General features: G+C 67.9%; 1 protein-coding gene across 1 annotated transcript in view; it reads left to right on the forward strand.

Moving 5' to 3' along the window:
* KNDC1 (kinase non-catalytic C-lobe domain containing 1) overlaps nt 1–25233 on the forward strand; it is a 42310-nt gene extending 17077 nt beyond the window's left edge. Inside the window, exons 10-31 of the mRNA XM_045854238.1 lie at nt 2073–2231; nt 3334–3411; nt 3832–3925; nt 4528–4576; nt 4647–5290; nt 5537–5681; nt 6572–6672; nt 7112–7503; nt 13234–13263; nt 15785–15878; nt 15958–16055; nt 16287–16507; nt 17430–17543; nt 17731–17878; nt 17959–18138; nt 18744–18962; nt 19487–19569; nt 19758–19908; nt 22222–22344; nt 22421–22480; nt 23154–23311; nt 24746–25233. Coding sequence (XP_045710194.1) covers nt 2073–2231; nt 3334–3411; nt 3832–3925; nt 4528–4576; nt 4647–5290; nt 5537–5681; nt 6572–6672; nt 7112–7503; nt 13234–13263; nt 15785–15878; nt 15958–16055; nt 16287–16507; nt 17430–17543; nt 17731–17878; nt 17959–18138; nt 18744–18962; nt 19487–19569; nt 19758–19908; nt 22222–22344; nt 22421–22480; nt 23154–23311; nt 24746–24977 — 3573 coding nt within the window. The 3' untranslated portion in view covers nt 24978–25233. The remainder of the gene's footprint in view (nt 1–2072; nt 2232–3333; nt 3412–3831; nt 3926–4527; nt 4577–4646; nt 5291–5536; nt 5682–6571; nt 6673–7111; nt 7504–13233; nt 13264–15784; nt 15879–15957; nt 16056–16286; nt 16508–17429; nt 17544–17730; nt 17879–17958; nt 18139–18743; nt 18963–19486; nt 19570–19757; nt 19909–22221; nt 22345–22420; nt 22481–23153; nt 23312–24745) is intronic.
* Nucleotides 25234–25673: the final 440 nt, after the last annotated feature.

Consider the following 25673-nt stretch of genomic DNA (forward strand, 5'->3'; position numbering starts at 1 on the left):
GGGGAGAAGGGTTCGCAAGCCCCCCTGTGACGAAGCGCTCCTGTCCCAGCCCTGCCGAGGACCCTTAGCAGTCAACGATAAGGAAAGAAACGACCCAGCTGAGAGGGAGCAAGAGCTGTGCCCAGACGCCGTGCCCAGGAAGCAGCCACGCAGCAGACCAGCCGGCGGAGACGCCCACTGCGCCTGCCGCCACGGGGAGGGGTCACGGCCCCGCCGTCAGCACGACTGAAACCCAGACGCTCGCGGCGCCGGACGCCAGACCCTCCCGCTCCCCGCTGCCGGGAACAAGCCTTCTGCTGCCCCCCCTCGCTGAACACAGTGGGTGGTCTCTCACAAAGCCACGCGGGCCACGACCACCCAAGCCAGAAATCCGCTCCCCGGCCCCTGTGCTGGAGAAGCGTTCGCACAGCGTCCTGCCCGTGAACGCCCCCGGCAGCGCCATCTGGGACGGCCCCGGCCCGGAAACCGTCTGTGAGTGAGTGGTCGGCGGCAGGAGCAGCGGAGGGGGCGTGGCAGCCCGGACGGCGCAGAGAGGGGCCGGTCCCCGAAGCGGCACGCTGTGCAGTGTGACACGTGGTGTCCTGCAGGAACCGACAGCAGCCCGGAAACGGCCACCGGGGAGCGGCGGCCGGGGACCGAGGTGGGGATGGGGCGGGAGGAACGTCCTGCCTCTGGGCCGTGTCGGTGACGGTGGCGGCGCCCCGGCTGCGGTGCTGTGGGGCATTGCCAAGGCCTGACCGTGGGGGCGGGTGGGGAAGACGGGGGGTTCCTCGCAGCCGCGCGTGTGCGACCACATTGGTCTCTGCACGGGGCGCGGGTCCCCAGAGGCTAATAAATAAACACTCGGCGAGTCGCTCCGTTTCCCTGTGCACCGAGCTGAGCCGCGGGAGGCGGCGGCCCTGTATCCGGGCGCCCGGGCCGCTCCTCTCAGGGCCTGACCGACGGTGTTGTGCACGCCAGGACGGACGCAGTGCCCGAGGTCGTCGACACGCTCAAACCCACGGGGGAGCCCAGGTCACTCAGCCTGAGACCTGTTCCAGTTCACCAGCTGCCCCGGTCCGGAGCTGCCACTCAGGCGCCTGCCTCACCATCGTCTTCCTCGTGGGGACGGACAGAAACACCTGCGGGATGTGCACCCAGAGCTGGATAGAGACCCACTGGGACTCGGGGGGGATCGATCACTCCGTGGAACTTAAAAAAGAGAGAGCAGTGCCTTTCGTTGGTTTTAAACCCTGCTCCACACCCTTCCTGTTTGCCCGTGCCGGGCGGTGTGGGTGAAGCAGAGCTCGAGGGTTTCGGGCGCACGGGCCTGTGCCGCACCGTCTAGTGCCGCGGTCAGCGCCCCCACCCACAGTCAGACCTCCCCACTCCGTCACCATGTGGCTCCACCTTCCTGCCCCCACCCGCCCGCCCGCCCCCCCTCCGGTCACCACCACACTGTCCTCTGTGTGTGTCTGGGTTTCCCTCTCATGCCCCGCAAGTGAGTGGACTCAACACGGTTCTAGGCTTTTTCTGCCGACTTAACTTCACGTAGTACGAAACCCTCAGGGCCCACCCACGTGGCGGCAGAGGGCAGTACCCGCCCCTCCTCACAGCCGAGCGGTGTCCCGTAAGGGTGCGCCTGCACTGCGTCCTCTGTGTCCAGCCCTGCATTGAGGCCCCCCCCCGCACCCCCCCATCTGCCACCGTGGGTGATGCTGCACTGAACACGGGTGTGCGTGTATCCTTGCGAACACACCGCATGCCACACACATCAGTGCATTCAGAACAAACTCTCGTGTGCCCGTGTTTTCCGTTGAGAGCCCCTTCCCTGTGGACACTGCCCAGACCACTGGGCCTGGCCCCTCAGCAGCACAGCCTGGTTCAGGGGACGCGTGGCCTCAGACGCCGAGTTGCCGGCTCGCCCCTGAGTGTTTGGGGCCTGTGGGCCCTCGTGTGTGCACACGCGTTAAACACGCACCTGGGGGCGGGGGGGCTCCGGGCTCCGAGGAGGCGCCTGTGGGGTCCCAGCGGGGGCAGCTGTCGGGACCGGGGCCCGTCTGCTGAGCATGGCCGGCCTCTCCCCTCCGCAGGCCTCGGTGTACTGTGTGGCCGCGGTGCTGTGGACGGCAGCCAAGTTCGGCGTCCCCCAAGACCACAAGCTGGTCCTGCCACGCAGGCTCAAGGCCCTTCTGCTGGAGATGGCCAGGCGTAGCGCCCAGGAGCGGCCGTCAGTGGCCGAGGCCAGCAAGGTAGTGGCCAGGCCTGGTGGCCTGGGGGGGCGTCCACAGGGAAGGAGAGCTGGACCTGGCTTCCAGGAACGGCAGGTGCTGGGCAGGGAGGGCAAGGGTTTTATTTGTGGTGGGCCCACCCCCCCAGAGCTGTCCCCACAGCAGCAGGCCGGCCTGGACCCTGCCCTTGGGCCCTGCTGGGGCGGGGGGGCCGAGTCCATCCCCCACATGCCCCCCCCCCGGTCATCTGCCTCCTCGCCTGTGCAGGCCAGGGGCGAGGGGCCCTCCTCCCAAGTGACGAGAGCAGGGGAAGCCCACCGCTGTTTGCCTGACCTGGGGCCGCGGGACCTTCAGAAGGAGCCGCTCTGTGCAGTCGGGGGGAGGGGATGGTCTGGGGCTGCAGCCTGGGGGGGGGGGGGCCTGTCTGCCCCCCGGAAACGAGCGTGTTGGGGCTCGCGGGGCACGTGGCCGCACCGAGAGGGGACACGCTTCCTCCTGCAGAGGCTCAGGGCGAGGGACGGACACCCGCTCAGTGCCCGGGGGCCCCGGGGGCCCCGTCTGCCTCTGTCTGTCCACGAGGGCCTCCGCCTTGCCCTGGGCGTACGGACTCGGGGTCCCCTGGGTCCATGGGTCCGCTCCCTTCCCTGTAGTGGGCGGGGAACCGCTCTGCTCTGGGCCAAGGTGTCGGGGTGCGTCTGGGCGTGTGCGGGCTGGCAGCTGCTGCCCCCGCTGGCCATGGTCCCGAGACCTCACCCTCCTCGCAGTTTCTCGGGGGGCGGCCGGGAAGGTCCTGCATCCTCCGGCCTCTGTCTCAGCCCTGGGCCCCTGGCGGCCGCCCCTGCATGCCGGTGGCTGCCGGCGGGGCGGGGTGGGGAGAGGCGGTGGCCACCTCCGTCCAGTTTTCGTCCCCACCGAGGGCGTGCCGGGAGGGGAGCACTCGGCGTGCGGGCGCCCACGCTCCTCACGGGCCGCCGGCCTGGCCGCCCCGGTCTTCCCGTAGAGGAGCGCCAGGGGCCCCACGGCCTGCGCTGAGGCTCCGTCCAGTCCGGCGGGACGCGGGGCTGGTGGCCGAGCCGCCCGCGTCTCCGCGTGTCGGACGTGGGGCCTGTGTCCTTGCTTCCAGACCTGTGGCAGCTACCTCCTCCAGCGAGGCATGGACAGCAGGGAGATTTTAGCCCACCTGAGGGCGTCTACCTGCAAGGTACGGGGCCACTTCCCAGGCTCAGGTGGGAGCACCTGAGCCAGCCCTGGGGCCCCGAGAGGTGAGGGTCTCGTCTCCCCCGTCGATGGTGGAGTGTGGGGAGGGGGCTCTGACGCGACACCCTCCCCGCCGTCGTGAGTGGCCGCCCCTGGTCCTCTGACCCAGGCGGGGCGGGGCACACCCGGGTCCCTCGGGCAGCAGACGGGCACGCCGCGCCCCCAGGGCCTCGGACGGCACACGGCCCCGGGCCCCGGAGCCTCAGGACACCCGGCTGGGTCGGGACGTGCGTGCCGCCGAGGCTCCTGCCCCAGAGAGAGGCGGGCCGGCTCTGAGAGTCGGCCGTCGCTGGAGCGCGGGGCGCACCGAGCGTCCTGGGGCCGTGGCGTCACGGCCACTGGGCTGTGTCCGCCACCGCTGCAGGTCCACCAGGAGGAAGAGACCATCAGTCTCCAGAAGGCATTCTCGGCGCTCGAGCTGACCCCCGGCACGGAGCCCGACCCCAGGCCCGGCTCAGGTGGGTCCCCCCGCCCGGGTCCGGCCCACCCTGCCCCACGACGGCCCTGCCGCCCACCAGAGTGAGGTGCCGCCCCTGCACCCCGTGCGACCCCCCACCAGCCTGGTCCCCCCTCTGCCCCAGTCTCTTCTGAACGCCCGCCCCCAGTCCTCTCCCAGGTCGCCAGCCACCAGGTGGCGGTTCCGACCGTCACCCTCGCACGGCCTTATCGCTGACCCCCCAGTGCTGGCCCCACCCCGCGTCCCCTCCCCAGAGCCGTGTCCTGTCCCCGTGGCACCTGCCCCATCCCGTTTGTGGGGGTTTCCATCGCCCCCACCCCCTCCCAGTGCCTGCTGCCCGGGCTGGGCCTCCCTCTGCGAAGTCGTCTTTCCCCGGGGGGCTGGCACGTTTGGGGGGTGTGGACAGGGTCACAGCACCCTCCAGTGGCCAGAGGAACCACCTCGGCCTGGCACCCCCGCCCACATGCACCCCAAGTTTGTCCCAGGCCTCACGGAGGTCGGCAGCGACTCCAGGCTGGTGGCCATGCAGGGGCCCGTGCCTGCTCGACCCCCCCCCCCGCTCCGTGGGGGCCTCACAGCTGCCCCCCGCTTTCTCCTCCGCAGTCGTGCACGTCAAGCCCACGGTCCTCGCAGCAGGAGCAGGTGTGACCAGGTGAGTGGCAGGTGTGGCCGGGAGCCGGCTGCCTCCGAGAGCCCCCCCTGAGCCCTTTCTCGGCTCACAGGGACCCCCCTGCCGGGGCCGTGGGGACGGCGGAGGAGCCGGAGGAGAGGAACGGCATGCTGGACGGGGACGTGGACGGGAAGAAGGCTCCTGAGGGCCAGGCCACGGCCGACAGCCCGGAGACGCCTGACCGGCTGGCGCCTGGACCCCCCAGAGAGCTGGTGCCGGGAGGGGCAGCCCAGGGCGGCCCCTGCCCCCCAGCTCCCGCCGCGTCCGAGTCACCCCGGTCTCCTGCCCCAGCCCCGCCCCTGAAGGCACAGGAGCCGGCCCCCTCTGGAGATGCCTCTGGCGGCCTCAGGCCCCCCGCCCCAGGGACCCCCGCAGGCCCCCAGGGCCCGCACCACCCGGCCAAGCCGCCCAGGAGCAAGGCCCCCAAGGGCCCCGGCCGGGAGCCCCGGAGCCCCCCGTCAGCTCCCCTCAGCCCCCCCCCGGCCGAGGCGAGTCCCGACAGCCCCAGGGGTGCCACAGTCGGCCACCCCGAGAGACCCCGGCCGGCAGACCGCAAGCCGTGTCCGCCCGGCGTGGACGCCTCGCCAGCCCCCCGGAGCCCGGCCTGCCCGTCGCTGCAGGAGGCCACGCGCCTCATCCGCGAGGAGTTCGCCTTCGACGGCTACCTGGACCACGGGCTGGAGGCGCTGATCATGGGTGCGGGGCCGTGGGGCGCCGTGCGCGGGGGCGGGGCGGCGTGAGGGGTTAGGGGGGCCCCACTCCCCTGCAGTAGGGGCAGAGCCGGGGCCCCCAGGGGTCGTCTGGCAGCAAAGAGGGTGGCAGAGCCCAGCCGCCCGCCCGCCCGCCCTGGCCCGAGATCAGTCTCGCTCCTGAGGGAAGTGGGGAACCCCCCGCCACAGCTCACCCACGTTGTAACTTGCCCCTCTCCCCTCACACCACCAGGGGAATACATTTACGCCTTGAAAGACCTCACCTACGCCACCTTCTGTGGGGCCATCGCCGAGAAGTTCTGTGACCTCTACTGGGGGGAGAAGCTGCTGCAGAACCTTTTCCGCGTGGTGAACGGCAGGACGTCGCCCCCCGCGAGGTGAGTGCCCCTGCCGGGCCCCCAAGGCAGACCCCCAGGTGCAGGGGCCACGCTCTCTCCCTGCCCCGGTCTCAGCTCCAGGCCCCCAACAGGAGCCGCCCACCAAGGGCCCCTCTCGTGGCCTGAGCCCACCTGCCCCCAGTTTTCCATGTCAGCACCTGCTCCTTTGGGGCGGAAAAGCAGGCCTCCGGGACCACCAGGGGCCAGGAGGGGCATCTCCCTGCTCAGGGACTGGCCAGAGGAGGCAGAAGACCAGGACCCCCAGAGGGAGGTCCCCGCAGAGAACTGTGTCTGCCCATGCTCCACCCCCCTTCACAGACTGCTCCCCAGTGCTCCAGGGCACAGGGCCCGGCCCCCCGCCCTGGGCTGCAGGGGAGCAGCCTGGAGCAGCCCAACACCCGGACCCCAGGGCAGCCCTGTGCCCCCGACAGCCCTGCCTGCCGGGCGACCACACAGCAGGCCACAGGACACGCAGAGGCCGCACAGCAGCCATCACAGCCCCGCCTCCCAGGGTCACAGGCACTCACAGTGAGGTGCACCCGCCCGTGAGACCCACTGAGGGTGGCAGACCCCACGCTGTCCCAGCCCTGGGACAGGCGTCCAGGGACCCAACAAGGACGCACAAGGAGCCTGTGCCACTCTGTGTGCTCTGGGAGGGGGGCGCCCACGAGGGTCGGTCAGGCTGGCCCTGGACATGCGGGCGTGGGCGGGGCTGCCCACCATGGAGCCCTGTTACCTGGGCGAGCATGGCCCCCAGGGCTCACCGCACTCGGTCGCTGTGTGGGGCGGGGTCTCTGGTTCGAGGGGTTTCCCTCAGAGGGCGAAGTGGAGGGGAGCTGGGGGGCATGGGGACTGCCCCAGAGCCTAAATGTCCCCCACTCTGGTGGCAGTGCTCCGGAGGAGGCGGGGTCACAGCCCGACGGCAGCGGCCGGGCCAGCTCACCCAGCAGCGGTTCCCCTGCCAGCAAGAGGCCCTTGCTGCGTGGAGCAGGTAAGGGCAGGGCCTGGGGCCTGTTCACGGCAGACTCCTCCAGGCCCCCTCCATGTGGCTCTCCTGTCCTCCTCCCCGGGCACCAGCACTGTGAGGGGCCGGGCACCCTGGTGGCCTTGGGGCCCTCACCCCCCTTCACCTGCTCTGACCTTCCCTCCACAGACAGACAGACAGACAGACTTTATTGTGTCCATCTGTCTGCACGCAGGCCAGGGTTCCCTCAAACCTCCATGGTCACATTTACCCCTTGCCCCGGGACAGCTGGGTTTTTGGGACCCCACCCCAGACCCCGAGGGCCCCCTAGAGCAGAGGTGGGGCCGCCTGGCTGTCCCAAAGGGCCTCGCGTCCCCAGCAGGGTGCATGCAGCCTCTGTGGACAGGTCACTGCAGGCCCCCGCATGACCCGCAGCTGCTGCCCCCACTCTCTGCCCTCTGTCCAGGGAAGGACACGCCGGCCGCTCACGGCAGCAGAGCCCCAGGCCTGCCCCCCTCGCTGTCCGACGTGGATTCAGAGGAGCTGTCCCGGGGCAACTTGGAGGTGGGGTTCCGGCCCCAGAGGAGGGAGCAGCTGCCCGAGGCCACGGAGGACCGGCAGCAGGCGGGGGGCCCAGAGCTGGCTGGAGAGGCCTCGGACTTGGAGGCAGTGGTGCGGCCGGCCCGGCCTAAGAAGGGCGGCCCGGCCCCGAACCCAGGCCCGGCCGCCTTCCAGAGCTGCAGCCCCGGCTGGAGCAGCGCCTTCTACGAGGCCGGCTGCTTCGGGGCCGACATCCACAGCTACGTGCGGGGGCTGGGGGCGCGGGAGGCCGGCGGGGCCCCCGACCCCTCGGGCCAGGTAAGTGCTGGGCCTCTGGCCACAGCAGGGGCGGGAGGCCCCCGTCCAAGCAGGGCTCTGGTCTCACAGGGGGCCGGGGTCCTCCCTGGGTCCCCCACTTCCAGCACCCACTTGCCCAGGGACCCCCGCGCCGGCCAAGGCACCCTCCCCGTGCTGGTCAGCACGTGCCCTCCACCCTCTGGGGGAGGGGATGGCCCTTCTGTTCTTGCCGGTGGAGTGTGTGGGGACACACTGCACACAGGGGACACACAGGGGACAGCTGGCAGGAAGCCATCCCGCCCCGGAGAGCTCGGTCCCATCCGGGCCGTGGCCCTGGCTCTGGCAGGTGTGGCTCCCTCGGCCTGGGCGGCCCTCCGGGCTCCCGCCCTGGGCCACACGCCCTTGAGGAGCACCTGCGGTGGCGGTCAGTTCGGCCCGGGCCCGAGTCCGCCTGGCCCGGCGTCTGTGGTCCCCGGGTGCCGGACGGGAGGGGGCCCGTCAGCAGTCTGGCCTCCGAGCCACGAGCCACAGGCGTGCGTCCCACGGCCCTCGGCACCGTCCGAGCGTCCCCGGTGTCTCTCCTGTCCACCTCCCACCGCCGGCTGGACATCGAGTTACCTACCACTCAGTCCCAGCCAGACAGGGACCCCGCCCCTGCGCCATCCTGGCACACGCTGTCCTGGGGACAGGGCTCCAGGCTGCGTCCTCGGGCACCCTGACCACCGGGCCAGACAGCGTGCGCCGGGGAGGGCCAGGACCTCCCGTGGGGCCCTGGGGAGGAAGGCAGCCTGGCCTTCCTGCCTGGCGCCCAGGGCGGGGCCAACAGAGCTGCCGAGGCCACGAGGAAGCTGATGCAACTGTGCCAGAGCCTGGAGCTCAGCCCGGGGAGGGCGGCCCCCAGCCCAGACACAGTCTGCTTCCCTCCGCCTCCTGCCCTCCCTCCGCAGGCGCCCAGCGAGGCCCGCTCGGAGCTGCTGCATGTCCCATCCAGCGGTGGCCTTTCCCAGGAGTGGAAAGCAGCCAGCTCTGAGCAGTGGTGGCCAGCAGGGCCAGCACCCTGCGTCCTCCCACCACCGGGTAGCCGAGGCTCGGGAGGGTAAGGGGCGGAGTGGGCACCGGGGACAGCTGCCGCTCACGACAGCCCAGGCGAGCAGGCCTGGTGCCCGAGGTGGGTCGGACCCTCCCCCAGCGGGGCCGTCCTGGCGCTGGAGGATCGCGAGAGCTCACGGACAGCAGGGGTTTGCCGCGAAGGGGTGGCGAAAGGAGGTAGGGGCCAAGCAGTGCGCCTGGCCCCACAGCCACAGGTCCTGGCCCGGTCGGCCCACAGCCCTCTCCGGTCGAAGGGACCAGGCTCCCTGTGGAGCGGCGGTCTGGGCCTGCTGTGGGGGAAACACAAGATGAGCCGGCGCGTGAAGAACGCAGTGATGGGCGAGAGGTCACAGGGGCCACCGAGGAGCCCCCGGTGGTCACGGCCAGAGGGACACAAGGGACACAGCATTGGCGTGGGACCCAGAGGACGGAGCAGGTGTGCGGACGTCCACACGGATACACAGTCGAGATGAAACAGGACGGACACCCAGTAACGTTTTCACGGAAAGATGAGCCCTGGCTGGTGTGGCTCAGTGGACTGAGCGCCAGCCCAGGAACTAACGAGTGGACAGTTCGATTCCCAGCCACGGCACATGCCTGTGTTGCGGGCCAGGTCCCCAGGAGGCAACCACAAGTCAATGTTTTTCTTCCTCTTTCTTCCTCCTCCCTTTCTCTAAAAAATAAATGCACACATAAAATCTATTTTTTTAAAAAGGCAAAAACCCCTCCCAGAACTCACGTGCGCCTCAGAGAACCCCGAGTGACCCAGGCGGCTGTGGGGAAGCACCGAGCTGGGAAGCACCGGCTCCTGACCTCAGGGCTCACCGTGGCGCCGCCTTAACCAGGCCAGCGCGGCCCCGGCCCGGGGCAGACACGGCCGGGGGACACAACAGGGAGCCCGGGGACGAGCCCGCACGACTGCGGTCAGACGGGGGCCGAGACCACCAGTGCGGGGGGACAGTGCCCCCAGCAGGTACAGCCGCAAACGGTGGACGCCCCCACGCAAAAGAACGAAGCCGCCCACCCGCCGCTGCCGCACTCAGAAACCGACCAAAACCTCAGACACCTGCACTGGGGTGGGGGCTGGGGGGCCGAACTTTAAACTCCCGGAAGAAAATGGGGTGGGGGAGCCCCCCACACCGGGCTGGCGCTGCCCCCGTGTGCGACCGCAGACACACAGGCGGCCACAGTGAGAGCGAGCACGGAACCGCCGACACGCCAGCGCCCGGGCGTCCAGGGGCAGGCGGGCGGAAGCGCCCACAGGTCGTGAATGGGGTCCGAGCCGGACGCGGGGTCCACCCCGAGGTCAGCGGCCGGACAGCCTGCGCGCGGCCACACACCCGAGGACGGGGCTTCCGCAGACGCTCTCCAAGGAGAACGTAAAACGGCCGGAGAGCACGTGAAAACGTGGTCGGCGTCGTCCATGGTCAGGGAAAAGCAAATCAGCACCACGAGATACGCTTCATACCCCCTCTGAGGCGTAGGCAGACACGCTGCGCCTCCTCGCACAACCAAAAGAAGGGCAACAGCAAATTTAAAGATGAAAAAACAACCAGAACTGCCAGGAAATCGAACTGTGTGGAAGTCTGACAACCAAGGAGTGAAGAAGAAACACTCACCCAGACCAGCAGGAGGGGCGGGCAGCCGTGCGCACAGGACCCGCAGCAAGGCTGTGGCCGGCGGACCCAGCGAGGCGGTGGATTGCGAACTGGTCAGCCCCACATTCGCGTGTGGATGAACCCGGAGGAACAACTGGGGAGCGGGACAGACCGCGCAGCTCAGGGTTCAGTGCGGGGAAATAAAGCCTCAAAGCTCTGGCTGAAAACACCTGTGAGGGTTGAGGCAGCGGGGGAAACTCCCAGCCTCCCAGGAGAGTTTGTTGGAGAGACCCACAGGGTCCTAGAACGCACACAAGCCCACCCACACGGGAACCAGCACCAGAAGGACCCACTTTGCTTGTGGGTAGCGGGGGAAGTGACTGAAAACTGGCAGAGAGCAGAGCAAGTGGCACTGTTCCCTCTCGGACCCCTCCCCCACACACAGCACCACAACGCAGCAATTTGGGTTGCCCCACCCTGGTGAACACCTAAGGCTCCACCCCTTACTACATAACAGGTGCAACAAAACAAAAAAAAAATGGCCCAAATGAAAGAACAGATCAAAGCTCCAGAAAAAGTTCAACTTAGTGACGAAGAGACAGCCAACCTATCAGATGCACAGTTCGAAACACCGGTCATCAGGATGCTCACAGAATTGGTTAAATATAATCACAAATTAGATGAAAAAATGCAGGCCATGCTAAGTGAAACAAAGGAAAATGCACAGGGAACCAACAGTGATGGGAAGGAAACTGGGACTCAAATCTATGGTTTGGACCAGAAGGAAGAAAGAAATATTCAACCAAAACAGAATGAAGAAATAAGAATTTTAAAAAATGAGAGCCTTAGGAACCTCCAGGACAACTTTAAACGTTCCAACATCCAAATCGTGGTGCCAGAAGGAGAAGAAGAGAATGAAATTGAAAACTTATTTGAAAAAATAATGAAGGAGAACTTCCCCAATCTGGCAAAGGAAAGACTTCCAGGAAGTCCAGGAAGTCCAGAGAGTACCAAAGAAGTTGGACCCAAGGAGGAACACACCAAGGCACATCATAATTACATCAGCCAAGGTAAAAATGAAGGAGAGAATTCTAGAAGCAGCAAGAGATAAGGGGACAGTTACCTACAAAGGAGTTCCCATAAGACTATCAGCTGATTTCTCAAAAGAGACCTTGCAGGCAAGAAGGGGCTAGAAAGAAGTATTCCAAGTCATGAAAGGCAAGGACCTACATCAAAGGTTACTCTATCCAGCAAAGCTATCACTTAGAATGGAAGGGCAGATAAAGTCCTTCCCAGATAAGGTCAAGTTAGAGGAGTTCATCATCACCCAGCCCTTATTTTATGAAACGTTAAAGGGACTTATCTAAAAGAAAGATCAAAACTGTGAACAGTAAAATGACGACAAACTCACAGCTATTTACAACCGAATGTAAAACAAAAACAAACTAAGCAAACAACTAGAACAGGAACAGAACCACACAAAAGGAGATCACATGGAGGGTTACCAGTGGGGAAGGGGTGGGGAGAGAGGGGGCAAAGGTACAGAGAATAAGTAGCATGAATGGCAGGTAGAAAACAGACAGGGGGAGGGTAAGACTAGTACGGGAAATGTAGAAGCCAAAGAACTAATATGTACGACCTGTGGACACGAACTAAGGGCGGGAACGCAGGTGGGAGGGGGTGTGCAGGGCGGAGGGGGACAAAGGGGGAGATGGGACAACTGTAACAGCATAATCAATAGGACATGTTTCAAGAAAAGAAGAGGAAGACGGTCAGTGTCGGTGAGGACGCGGAGGGTCCCGCGAGCCGTGGGTGGGAAGGCAGACCACGGCAGCGGCCGCGGAAGACGGCGAGGCCACCTCTGGGTGGAGCCCCCAGGACGGGCCCCAGGGACGGGCACACGTGCTCACAGCAGCGCCGGCCACCGTCGCCCGGAGGCGGAAGCGGCCTGGGTGTCACCCGGAGGGATGCACAGAGGAGCAGGGTGTGGCCCCCCCACCCACAGTGGAATAGCCTTCAGACGAAGCGGAAGGACACCCTGCCCCCTGCTGCCCCCGGAGGGGCCGGGAGGGCGTGGGCCGGGGGGGCCGAGCTGACACGGAAGGACTCGGGCTGGGTGCGCCCACTCCCACGAGGCCCCTGGGGAGGCAGAGCCACGGAGACGGAAGTGGACGTGGTGCCGGCGTGGGGGGCGGGGGGCACAGGGAGAGAGTGGGGGGGGCCGAGTGTCATTCTCAGGGGGGCAAGGGAGTTCGGGGGGCAGCGGCCGCCCAGTATCACGTGTGCCTCACGCCACTGGACTGCGTGATGGCAAACGGTTAAAGCGGTAACTGTCATGTTCCACATATTTCATCCCCGTACAAAAACTTGAAAAAAATTATTTTTTTAAACTGAGTGAGTGGAGGGACAACACGGGGGGATGGGAATCAGGCTGGCAGGCGGGCTGCCGGTGGAGTCCGAGTACGGAGACGGACCTCCGGGTCGCCCCGGGGTTTCCCCGCAGCTCCCAGCGCGGTGGCCAGCGTCCCCCCAGCGCTGGCACATGGACCTCAGCAGTCGCAGGAGGCGGAGCCCCGCTGACCTGGGGCCAAGAGTGGGGGACAGGGGCGCCCCACTGTGTCACAGGCCACCCTCACTGGGGGCAGTCACGCCCGTAGGGACAGGGATGGGCAGGCGAGCAGGGTGGTGCCTGTGGGGTCCCTGCCGGGTGCCGGGTCCAGGCCGATGGGGCCCTTGTCCTCCTCCTCGGGTGGCAGCCCCCTCGCAGGGAGACACGCCCACCGGTGAGCCCGGCACCCGACGGTCACTCGGGTTGTTCTTGAACCTGGACTGAGGCCGGCTCAGGTCAAAGACTCGGCTGGGCCAGTGTCCGGTTTCACTGGGCGTGAACCTATGGCCGGGACCCCTGGCCTCCGGTCTCTGAAACGCCACCCTGGGGGGCTGCCCTGGGCCCCACCGCCACTCTGCGGGAGGTCCCCGTGGGGACGGGACAGGAGGTGAGGGACTTGGGGGCAGACGACCTGCAGTGACCTCATTCTCCCCTCTTTCCTGCTCCCCTGGGAAGGCGTCTCTCCTGGAGCCTGAGTGCAGGCAGGTAAGTGTCCTGGGCCCCCACCTCGTGGGTGGGCTGGGGGAGACCCCGGCCTGGGGCCACGGCCTCACGTTTCTCCTCGAGAGCCTGCTCTGCAGGCTTCCCAGCAGGGGCCCCGGAGAAACACGAAGGGCATAAAACCATGAGTGGACACACGTCACATTTGTCACCAAACACATGTGAAACAGGCCTGGGTGCTGGGGGGGGCCACCGAGGGCACGCGTGTGCTGTCCACCCAGCGCGAGCTGACGGCGCAGCTGCCGCGGCCGCGGGCCAGGCCCCCTTGTGCCCAGCAGTGGTCCGGACGCCTGGCCTCCTGTGCCGGCTGCCGGGCTGTGCTGCTCCCAGTCCCCAGGGGCGTGGGCCCGACCTCGGCCAGTCCCTCTCTCCTCTGCCCCCTCCTCCTGGTTCGGCCGACCTCCTTCCGCCCGGTTTCCCCGCCCCCCGACTCCCAGCCGCCTCCCGGTCCCCGCGACGCCAGCGGCAGCAGTGCGCCAACTATGCCTCAGACCTTCCGCGCGCACTTCTCTAAAAAGGGGTGCCCTCTGACTTCCAATAAAAAGTCCTGGTCGGGCCAGGCCGGGAAAGGCCTGGACGCAGGGGCGTCACACTGGGGCCCTGGCGGACGGCGTCTCTGCGGTCAGGGTTTCCGTGCTTCTGCCGCCGGGCGGCCGCCGGCTCTCGGGTCTTCCTCTGCCATCCCAGGTGCCGTGTGGGTTTAACCCACGTGGGCTTGTCTCTAACACCCGAGAGAACAGCCCTTCTCAGGGCTCGGCCTGCGGTTCAGCGACAGGCCAAGTGCTGCCGACAGACCTCACACCTGCCTTTGCACACTGCGGGTCCTGGGACGCTGAGAACACGTCTGCAGACCCTCCCTCAGGGCCTGGACACAGCACCAGGGGGTGGTGGGCTGGACACGGACTTGCACAGAGTGACCTCCCGAGCCGCCCAGGAAGGAGGCTCGCCCTGGAACGCACGGCTCCCGCCGCCCTGCCCTCGGGTTGGGGTCGCCACCACCGTCCTCAGGAGGCTGGAACCACTGGAGCCAAGCGTGCGGGGAGGGGCTACGGGACCCCCAGGCCGCGCTCGAACCCGACGTGCTGACAGCGGGAGGACGAGTCCCATGGTGAACACAGCTCCTCGGGCCACTGGCACTGACCGCTGTGTCTCGGCCCGCGCCCCCAGACAGGACTTTTCCGATGGAAGGTTCCAGGCCTACCCAGCCCACAGGTGGCCCCACAGCGGAGGCACTGACCTTTTCTTCTGTTCAACACGAGACCCCGCCCGTGGCCAGTGGCCACCCTGTCGGTGCCCGGGCCTGGCACGCGAAACCCTGGGTGCAGCCGCCCTGGGTCGCCAGCTGTCAGGTGGGGGAGGCAGGCTGGGGTCCCCGCTTGAGGGGAGGGGCCGTGTCTGGACTCTGGGCACTTCTGACATTCGGTGCCCTGCCCCTCCTCTGTGCGAGGGGCGCCCGGGCTGTGTCCACGGTAGGGGATGCCCCGCCAGACAAGCCCGTGGCTCCTCCTGGGAGGACGGCACCCACTTCCCGAAGGTGAAAGCTCCCCAGGAAGAAGCCGGGCCGACGTGCCGCGGGGAGTGTGACGGCAGCCCCCGCTCCGCCCCCCGCTCTCTGGGTGATGGCACGGGCCACAGGGCCGCACGCTGGGTGTGTTCAAGCCTCGTGTGGAAAGCAGGGTCTCCGAAGACGCCCAGCTTGCCCCTGAGGAGGCCGTGCCCTCTGGAGGCTACAGTGCTCAGCTGGGCCGTTTGAGGGACCGCTCGGCCAGCCTGGCAGGACCGGGAAGAGGGGACCTCATTCCACGAGGGTGGGTTTGCCGGGAAGCAGGGGTCCCAAGTGTGGGGTGGGGCCTCCGTGGGCCTGCCCGTGACGTGGGGTCTGTGGGGGGCCTGGCTGGACAGCATCTGCCTGGGTGAGGACGCTGCCACTTGCCAGGTGACCCCCTGCCCTGCGGCCGACCCCAGGGCCAGGGAGGCCTCAAGGAGGCACGGTCCCAGCAGGCCCAACCTCCTCACTATGGATGTGATGTCTGCAGAACTCTCTGGGGGGGGCGGGGTGCACGAGGCACAGGACCGGATGCCCGGAGGCAGGGACAGTTCCGAGCACTGGACGCTGACCCCACCCTCGCGCTCGTCTGGGGGGGCACAGTTAACAGAGGGCGGCAGCCCCCCAGCAGCCCCCTCCTCCGGCGCCCTCCTGGGTCAGTGGAACCCACTTCTGCACGAAGGCCGGTTCCAGAAAATGGCCCCTCGTCACCGAGTGCGGCGGCTCCGCATCTCCGGGGTCCCAGCGGGGCTCCGACCCCCGTTCCACACACGGGTCTCGCTGCAGGAGCGCCCTCGCTGGCTTCGCCGAGAGCGACACGTGCCTGCCCGCGGCGTGGTCTCCGCGCTTCCGTTCGTGGGGTCCCACCGACCTGGGAATTCCGGGGCCGCAGAGAGAGGGGCGTCCAAGGGGAGCTGCGGCCGCGCGGCCGGCCCTGCCCACCGGTTCTGTCCTCTCCAGGAGCTGGAGCAGCAGCTCATGATGGAGCAGAGAACCTACCGGAAGACCCTCAAGTTCTACCAGAAGCTCTTACAGAAGGAGAAGCGGAGTAAAGGTAGGGCCGAGAGCTCAGGGCGGCCCAGGGGGACCCGCGGGCCCAGGGCCTCGGGTTGCTGACGGTGCCCCGCCCCCAGGCTCCGAGGTGAAGACAATGCTCTCCAAACTGAAGGGGCAGCTGGAAGAAATGAAGTCCAAGGTGCAGTTCCTCGGACTGGTCAAGAAGTACCTGCAGGCGAGTCGCCCTGCCTTCCCAAACCCGGCCCCCGCGGGTTTCCCACGGCCGCAACCTTGGGGATCCATCCTGCCACCGACCCCCTCCCCTCCCCCAACTTCTGCGGGGCCGCACGCTGTGCCCCCGCCCAGGGGCGGGGCCGGGGCGGGCGGCAGGGGCGTGTCCCGCACCCTCCCCCCCACCCCCGGGCGGCAGCAGGTCCGCCAGAAGCGCCCGTCCCGCGGCCCGCAGGTCCTGTACGCAGAGCAGTGGGGCCTGGAGCCCGGCGCCCTGCCCCTGCTCGTGAACGTGGCCGCGGCCCACTGCGGCGCGCCCGACTTCAGCCCCCTGGACGAGTCCTCCTCCCTCATCTTCTACAACGTCAGCAAGCACCCGCGCGGCGGCCGCCAGCGCAAGGCCCGCGTCCTGCAGGCGGGCACGCCGCTGGGGCTCATGGCCTACCTCTACTCCAGGTGCACACCGCGCCGGGGGCGGGGGCGGGGGGCGGAGCGCGGGGGCGCCCCGGTCACCCCTAGGCCTCCGAAAGGGAAAGGGAGACAGGAAGAGAAACAGGCCCCGAGGAGGGGAGGGGCAGGCAGTCGTGCTGCGAGCACAGCTGTGCGTGGCCACGGGCTCTCGGAGACTCTCGGGGCCGTGAAGAGCGACGTGCCCCCCACGTGGAACTCACACGTGTTCACGCGTCCAGGCAGAACTCACACTCACACGGAACACACATGTTCACACGCCCATGTGGAACTCACACTTCATGCTCCCACACAGAACTCACACGTGTCCACAGAACTCACGTTCACACGCACAAGAAACACATGCATGCACGCATCCACGCAGAACTCACATTCATACTCACATGGAATTCACACGCATCCACGCAGAACTCACACTCACACGGAACACACATGTTCACGCGCCCATGTGGAACTCACATTCACACTCATGCAGAACACACACATCCACACAGAACTCACGTTCACACTCACGCGGAACTCACACGCATGCATGCATCCATGCAGAACTCACGTTCACACTCATGGAACTCACACACATCCACGCAGAACTCACATTCACACACACAACCCACACGCCCATGCGGAACTCACACTTGATGCTCCCACGCAGAACTCACGTTCACACTCACGCGGAACTCACATGTTCACACACAACTCCCACATTCACACTCCCACATGAAACTCAGGCTCACACGGAGCTCACACACATTTCTACTTCCCACAAGGGACTCCACACTCCACGTGCAGAACTCACACGTCCACACGCAGCACTCTCACGCCCCCACTCCCACGAGGACCACCGGCAGGGCCGTGGGGAGCGCGGGTGGGGGTGGGGCTGGGCGCCGCGGCTGACGGGCCCTCTGCGCAGCGACGCCTTCCTGGAGGGCTACGTGCAGCAGTTCCTGTACACCTTCCGCTACTTCTGCACGCCCCAGGACTTCCTGCACTTCCTCCTCGACCGCATCAGCAGCACCCTGTGCAGGTACGCCCGGTGTCCGCGCGCCCCGGACGGTCCCGTCCTGCCCCGCGGTGGAGCCCAGGGCCCCTGCGGTGCGGTAGCTCTGCCTCCCTCCTGCCCCCGGGGGCGGGGCAAGCGCTGAGGGCCCCCGTGAAGGCGGAGCTGCCTCCAGACCTCACGCGCACCCCCCAGCCTGGCCGTCTGCCCCCAGGGCCCACCAGGACCCCAGCTCGACCTTCACCAAGATCTACAGGCGCAGCCTGTGCCTGCTGCAGGCCTGGGTGGAAGACTGCTACTCGGTGGACTTCACCCGCAACACCGGGCTGCTGGCCAGGCTCGCCGACTTCGTCTCCTCCAAGGTGGCCCCAGGGCAGCACTGGGGGGGGGGGGGGTGGCCGCCCCACCCAGGGCGCAGCCATGACCGCCCGGTCCTGTCCAGATCCTGCCCCTGGACGGCTCCGCGGAGCACCTGCTGGGCCTCCTGGAGGTGGGCACTGACCGGCGGGCTGAGGGCGGCCCGCGCGGCCCAGACCTGGAGGACCCCAAGGAGGCGGAGGAGGACGCCAGGCCCCTCAACGCCCTCTGTAAGAGGCTCTCAGAGGACGGCGTCGCCCGCAAGGTGGGGGCCTCTCCCCGGGGAGGGCCTCCCGGGACGGTGCTGCTCCAGACCCTGAGGGCCAGTGGGCGTGCGCGGGCACACACAGACGTGCACCCAGGCACACACATGCATGTGCGGGTGCAGGCACGGGAGCAGCGTGCCCTGCACACATATGCAGGCCCGGGCACATGTGTGAATAAGGATGATCACATGTGTGCAGACACCTACACATTTGACTGGGCGGGTACACGCGTGCACAGGCATGTAGGCTCACGTACAGGCACCGGTGCACACATGTGACGTGCTGCCAGCCCTGAGGCCAGCCCTGTAGGGTGGCACTTCCTGTCCCCCCACCCAGGCAAGGACAGCAGAGGGCCGGACCTACGGCAGCCATTCCTTCCTGGCACTGGGGCCGAGACCCAGGCAGGTGGCTGAGGGAGCCGTCCCGCAGCACTGGGGAGCCCCAAAGCTCGGTGGCTCTGTCTGGGGGAACCCCGCTGGAAGGGCCAGGCCAGGTGTCCTTGCGCCCACACGGCTGCAGCGGGACGGACTTGCTGCCTGGCTCTGGCTGCGCTGGGCTGAGGGGCCCTGGGCCCGGGCCTCTCCCCCCGCCCCTCCCTCTGCAGAGCTTCCCCTGGAGGCTGCCCCGGGGCAACGGGCTGGCGCTGCCGCTGCCGCTGCCGCACCACAAGCAGCGCCAGTACACCATCGCGTCCGCCCTGCCCAAGCCCTGCTTCCTGGAGGACCTCGGTGGCCCCCACGCCAAGGCCAGCGAGAAGGGGCCGTACTTCCTGACCGAGTACAGCACCCACCAGCTCTTCACCCAGCTCACGCTGCTGCAGCAGGCAAGGGGCTGGCCGTTGGGGGGGGGGGAGGGCAGGGGCCCACAGACGTTTGCTGGAAGGACACACGGACACACGCTGAGCCCGGTGGCCAGCGGCACGGGCCGGGAGCGCCACCGCCCAAACGGGAGGCGGGGCCTTGGCTCTGGGCCCACAGGGCCCACCGCCCACCCTACTTCGTCCCGGACACGTCACCTCCCAGGCACCGGAGGGTGCCCTTCGGACGCCACGGGGACCACCTCCCCTCCCAGAGCTGCTCCAGCATCCCGGGCCCCTTTGCTCCCACCCTGGGCCCAGCCTCTAAGCATCCCCCTCCCGGCACCCCCCCCATCCTTGTCACTCGACAGGTGGCTGCAGTGGCAGCCACCCAGCGGGGTCACAGCGGGGCAGACTGTGAGCCCCTGGCTCCACCCAGCAGCACAGGGAAGGGGAGCACCAGTGTGCACGGGGCACTCCCGTCCCCCGGCCTCGAGCACAGGTTCCTGGGAACGGGACCTGACCATCTACCTGGGTCCTTGTCTCCCCAGGACCTGTTTCAAAGGTGCCATCCCGTCCACTTCCTAAACTCACGCGCCCTGGGCGTCACGGACAGGAGCGTGGCCATCCCGAAGTGAGCGGCCGCCTGCAGGGGTCCACCCGGGGGAGGGGCTGGCCCCTCGGGAGGAGCTGGGGGGCTTCCCCGCTGCGTCTCACGGACACTCTGGGCTGAAGGGCGGTGCTGGGCTCAGGGGCTGCCCCGGAGCCGGACCCTCCGGGCCGCGCGCCAGTTCCCAGTGACGCCCGCCCGCGTCCTTGCAGAGCCAGCTCCTCCGAGTCTCTGTCGGCCAAGACCTGCAGCCTCTTCCTGCCGGATTACACGCAGGACAAGTACCTGCTGCAGCTCCTGCGGAGCGCCGACGACGTCAGCACCTGGGTGGCCGCCGAGATCGTCACCAGCCACACGGCCAAGGTGGGCGCCTCCGCAGCTGCGAGCTCGGGTCCACGGAACTGCACACGGGTCGCCCCACCACACACGTCTCACACACGCACGTGCGCAGTCCCACACGCACAGTCCACACGCAGTCCGTCTCTCACACACACACACACTGAGAGGAGGTCCCCCCAGCCCTCTCTCCACACCCCTGCCTCAGCCCCCTCCCGGCTGTGAGCTGGGACTCCCAACTGTCGCAGGAACCTGAACTCTCCGAGGGTGGGGACCGCCTGGGTCGCTGCCAGGTCCTTGCAGGCAGCACCTCACGTGCCCTCAGCCGGGGGGTTAAATAAAACAAACTCAGGTCAGTGGTCCAGTCAAGGTCAACCGCCGACTCCCGGGGGCCAGCCCGGCCACCTCTGGTCCCTGGGGCTCAGCTGGACCAAAGTATCTCCGCCTCAACTGACCCGCCTGCATCAGGCAGGGCACAAGGTGGGCCAAGAGGGACAGTCACCTGCGTCGGGGCCCCGGCAGCTGCCCCAGAGGCCACCGCCTCCCCGTCAGGTGGCGGAGCCAAGAAAACCTCGGCTCCTGGGATTAACAGCCTCTGCAGGTCCTTTTCCTCTCGATGCCCGGCCCCTCTCCTGGAGGCCCGCGGGGCACCCCCAAGTCCCACTCGTGACGGCAGTTTTCTGTGTCTTTTCCCCTTGGAGAAGATTGTCGAGCTCAGGGATCTAGGCGTGGACGGATGGGCCCGCCCTCCCTTCCGCCAGGTCGAGGGAGCGGGAGCCTGGCTCGCCGGCCCGGCCCGACCCAGGACGACACAAACACCGTGACGCGGGCTGCACCACCCCCAACCAGGGTCCTCGCCCGGGACCCCCGCGGGGACGTGAACCAGGGCAGTCCCGCCACGGACCTCGGCCTCCCGGGAGCTCTCCTGAACCCGGGCCCCCGAGAAGGCAGAGGGGGGACTCCAGTCCCGAGTCCACGGATGCCCCCCAGGCGGGTTCTGGCCCGCCCGGTCGGTGGTGCCGCAGCCCAGACTCACACCCGGCCCGCAGCGTGGGCGCAGCGGGAGTGGGCTCCCGCGTCCCTGTCGGCGGAAGGTTCTGGCGAGCGGCACTCACCACGACGCAGGGAGAGCCCGCGGCATCTGGGCAGGGATGCGTTTCTGACAAAACCAGACAGACGGCCTTCAGCCACAGCGCCTGTCCTTCCTCGGGACCTGCCGCCACCTCAGAGGAGTGCAGACTTCACCTCTGAGAGCCGGAGTCACAGGGCGCGGCGGCGTTGAAGCTCTGAGCCGCAGGACGCCCTGGGGCGGCCGGGGAAGCCCTCGGGGACAGTGCGTCCCCCCACCTCAGAGGACAGCCTGGGGCGATGCGGGCTCGGTCAAGAAGAAGGAGCAGTGTCCAGTTCCTCACCTTGGAGAGAAGTGTGTGGTTATCTCCAGAGGGGAACTGGCGGGTGTGAAAGCCAAACAGGGCTCTTATCTCGTGAGATAAGCTGCAGCTTTGGAACGCCGAGGGGAAGGGGCCAGCCCGGCCCACCCGCCCGGTGCAGCCCCGCCCCGCCTGCAGGCGTCTGAGTCCGGCCAGCCGGAGGAGGTGCTCGAGCCAGGCAGCTGGGAGGTCATGATGGTGAATGACCTCCAGGGACCATCCATGTGACCTCCGACCTCTGTGCCTCAAAATCCTGGCAGACGAGGGTCGAGCCTAATGCAAGGGAGTCCGGTCGGTACCTACAGGTGCCGTGTCCTCCTGAAGAAGGGCCTTGGCCATGGGGACGGTGCGCAGGGAGACGCAGCGCTGCACGAGGGGCCCGACGGTTTCTGCAGAACCTTCTAGACGTCTCTGGAACTGTGAAAGCCAAGCGCCGTCCATGGGTCTGTGACCTCAGCCTCTCAGGTCCGCTGTGAAACCCAGCAGCCTCAGACCTCTCTTTGGGCCTGCCCAGGGGTCTTCCAGCCAAGCCCGTGACCTTGACCCCAGTGGCCAACGAACTACAGGAGGCAGGGGGGCCGCAGGGGACAGCCCTGGGCCAGGCACTGAGACACAGCCTGCGGCGGACACTGACCGGTGGCCAACACGGGAAGCTCCCGTTCGTGGCCGCGGGGGCCGGGTCTCCCGAGCATTCCGCCCCGTGTGTCCCCTCCCCTCGCCCAGGTCGTCCGGGGAGCCACAGCTCCCGAGGGGCCTGAGGTCAGCTCTGTCGTCCGTCTTCATGCTCACCGGGCACTGGCCTCTCTGTCCTCCAGTAACGCCACCCCTGCCCGCTCCCCTCCCACCTCTCTGACCCGGGGTCACGCCGTGGCCGTAACCGCAGCCACTGAGCGTGCCGCCCCCTGTGTAGTTGCAGGTGAACCTGCTGTCCAAGTTCCTGCTGGTGGCGAAGCTGTGCTACGAGCAGAGGAACTTCGCGACCGCCATGCAGATCCTGGACGGCCTGGAGCACCTCACTGTGCGGCAGTCCCCGGTGAGTCCCGGGGGTGGGGGGGGGGGGGGCGCTGGCCTCGCCCATGGGGCCTGGCTCACCTGTGCTCCCCTTCCAGGCCTGGAGGATCTTACCCGCAAAGATAGCGGAGATCATGGAGGAGCTGAAAGCCGTGGAGGTACCCTGCTCTATGTGCGCTTGGGGCAGCTGTGCCCCCCGGCTCCCCCCTGTAATGACTCGACCTGCGTCGCCGGGGGTGGGGCCCGACGGAGCACGGGGCCTCCTCAGCGCCCTGTGCAGAGCCGCCTGGCCCGGGCAAATGCCGCCAGGAGCTCAGGGGCCCCGGGAGCCACCTGCCAGGCCAGTGGCACAGGGAGCAGGTGCCCCAAGGACCTGAGCTGGCCGGCCGGCCTCCTTGCCGCCTGCAGCCGGGAGAGACAGCCCCGTGGGGCCCTGCGGGAGGCAGCGGCATTTGCAGCAATGGGGCATCTCCCCCACACGAGGCTGCAGGGCAGCCCCCCCAGCCTAGGGCCCCACCCGCCGCTGGCCAGCCCCGGTCATGGTCTTGTCGGGACCCCATGGGAGGGTGGGTGGGGGGAGGCATTTGCCGTTTGAGCAGTGGGAGGCGAGCAGCTTGCGGAGAGGCATGAAGGTGCCCCTCGGACACCTGGACTTCGACCCCCAACCCAATAATCCAAGGTGTGCCTGGACGGGCTGGAAGTCCGCGGGCTGTGGCGCCACTCTGCGGGAACACGGGTGCCGAGCAGGCCGCGCCGCGCCAGCCCTGGCTGGGTGTCCAGGGCTGACCTCCGGCCCGTCTCCCCCACCCACGCCGCTGGCTGGGCCACCAGGTGTTCCTGAAGAGCGACAGCCTGTGTCTGATGGAAGGGCGGCGCTTCCGGGCCCAGCCCACCCTGCCCTCGGCCCGCCTCCTGGCCATGCACATCCAGCAGCTGGAGACTGGGGGCTTCACCATGACCAACGGGGCCCACAGGTGGAGCAAGCTCAGGTGAGGGCCCTCGGGTGCAGCGGGCGCAGGTGAGGGCCTCCCCCCATCCCTCCGACTCCTCTGAGGCCTGGTCCTCGGACCCTCACTCAACCCTCACCCCCCTCCCCACCCCTTGACCTGCTCCCATGACCTGCAGCCGCCTCCTCCTCCACAAACAGGGCCAGCGGGTCCCACACTTCGGGCACCCCCGGTCTCCAAGTGCTGCCCCCAGGTCGCGTGACCTTCCTGCCGGGAGGTCCAGGCTCACCCACCGGGAGCCTCACCTCAGCTGGCCTGAGCCTGTCCTCCCTGACCCCCGGGCATCCCATCCCCCCGCCTTGTCCCCACTGTCCCCCTCGGTCCCCCTCCCTCGAGCTCGCTGCGGGCACAGCGCAGGGGCTGGTCGTAGAAAACCACCACTGTGGCGCAGCCGGACAGGACACTGCTCCGTTCTGCAGCGACAGGGGCCTCACCAGCTGCACCCCCTGCCCTGCCTGTCCTCGGAGCCCTGGGCCCCCGTCCCTCGCCGCTCCTGGGGGCCCTCACCCCACGACCTGCAGCAGCGCACCCGTCCTCTCCCCACCCACACAGGCGGGCAGCCGGGGGTGCTCAGACTCAGCCCAGCCCCGCGACCTCAGGGCCCAGGGCCTGCGACCAGAGGTTCCAACCCGCGCCCTGAAATCCCCTCCCCCGCAGTTGCCGGCCTTAGGGTGGCGTTTGGGAGACCCCGCAGTGCACACTCAGCGTGTGAGGTCCCCCGACCCCCGGCAGCAGCGCCGCAGAGCAGAGCGAGGGCCGAGGCCAGTCCCCGGGGCCGGGCCTCGCGTGCACGCCGGCACCTGGCCGTCCGTCCTCTCGCTCCGGGGACGCGGTCCTTCATCGGGACTCGCCGCCGCTGCCTCCAGACTGAGGGCGGGAGTGTTTCCTGGAGCCCCCCCCCCCGCCCCGTTTTCTCGGTGACACACTGGGGTTGCCGCTCACTGCTCCCTCGCGGCTCCCTGGGGACGAGCCGCGGTTCCCAGTGCTGCCACTTCCCGGGGGTGACACTCTCTCAGGGCGGCGGCTCCAGCTGCCGTCCCACCTTCCCCGACCCCCGACCCCGAGCCGGGGAGACGCACCGGCCGGACGCCCCCTGCACACCCCCGTCCACAGCACCCACCCCTCCGAGTCCCCAGCCGCCGACTGGGGGTGCTGTTCACGTTGGGATCCTTAGCACCAGTCGGGGCGACGCAGATTCCCAGTGACTGTCTGTGAAATGCAAGGTGGGCGGGTGGACGGACGGACGGACGGGTGGACGGACGGACAACAGGCCTGGGCGAGGAGCGAGGAGCGAGGCCCAGCCTGGTGCAGAGAGACAGCCCGGAGCTCGCCCTCTGACGAGCCGGGGCTCCCACCAGCGGGGGCACCGGGAGCTGCCGCGCCGCGGGCTCACGCTGACTTCTCCGCCCGACGCAGGAACATCGCCAAGGTGGCCAGCCAGGTGCACGCCTTCCAGGAGAACCCCTACACCTTCGCCCCCGACCCCAAGCTGCAGTCCTGCCTCAGGCAGAGGATCGCGCGGTTCAGCGGGGCCGACGTGTCCCTCCTGGCCTCGGACAGCAGGGCCACCTGCCACCAGGTCACCAGCGAGAAGCACTCTCGGAAGATTCAGGACAAGTTGCGGCGAATGAAAGCCACGCTCCAGTGACGGGACGGCGGGGCTGGCCGTGAGGTTCCACGCCGCCGAGGACGGCTTGGGGGGACGGAGCCCCGGCACTGCAGGTGCAGCGCCCACCACCTTCGACTAGGGTCCCCCCAGCACGGCCCCAGCGGGGGCCTTTGGGCACCTGGACGGGGCAGCACAGGGCTCAGGCCGCGACCCAGAGAGGTCCGGGTGTTTCTGCCAGGACATTTAACAGTGCAATCTAAAAATTTTAAATTTTAAATGAAAACAGTAAGTAAACGCCCCGGGATCAGAGAAAGGGCTCTCCCCGTTCTCCGTGGTCCAGCCCACCCCAGCCCCAAGCCCGCCCGCCCGCCCACATGCAGGTTTAACCCCGTTTCCGTGGGCCTGGCCCCCCAGAGCCCAGCAACAAAGGACCGAGACTGACCTCTGACCCCCACACTATCCTCAGGTCCCAAGGGGTTCTGACCCCTTCCTTTGGGGCCCTGACGCTTCCCAGTGGCCTGAGCCCCAACCTGGCTCACACTCCCACCACCAGAGCCCCCAGACCCACTACCCCTGGCTAACCTGGGCCTAGCCGAGTGAGGGTCCCACCGGACCTCCTGCTGCTGGCAGGCGCCTCACAGCCCCACCCTCACGGCTCCCCCAGTGCCCCCGGGCCCCACGAGCCTGCCGCCCACTCCCCCCCAGGAAGGGCAGCTCCTGGTGGGGCAGCTGCGC

The sequence above is a fragment of the Phyllostomus hastatus genome, unplaced genomic scaffold, assembly GCF_019186645.2.
Source record: "Phyllostomus hastatus isolate PE091 unplaced genomic scaffold, TTU_PhHast_1.1 phas_scaffold_1066, whole genome shotgun sequence".
Lineage (NCBI taxonomy): Eukaryota > Metazoa > Chordata > Mammalia > Chiroptera > Phyllostomidae > Phyllostomus > Phyllostomus hastatus.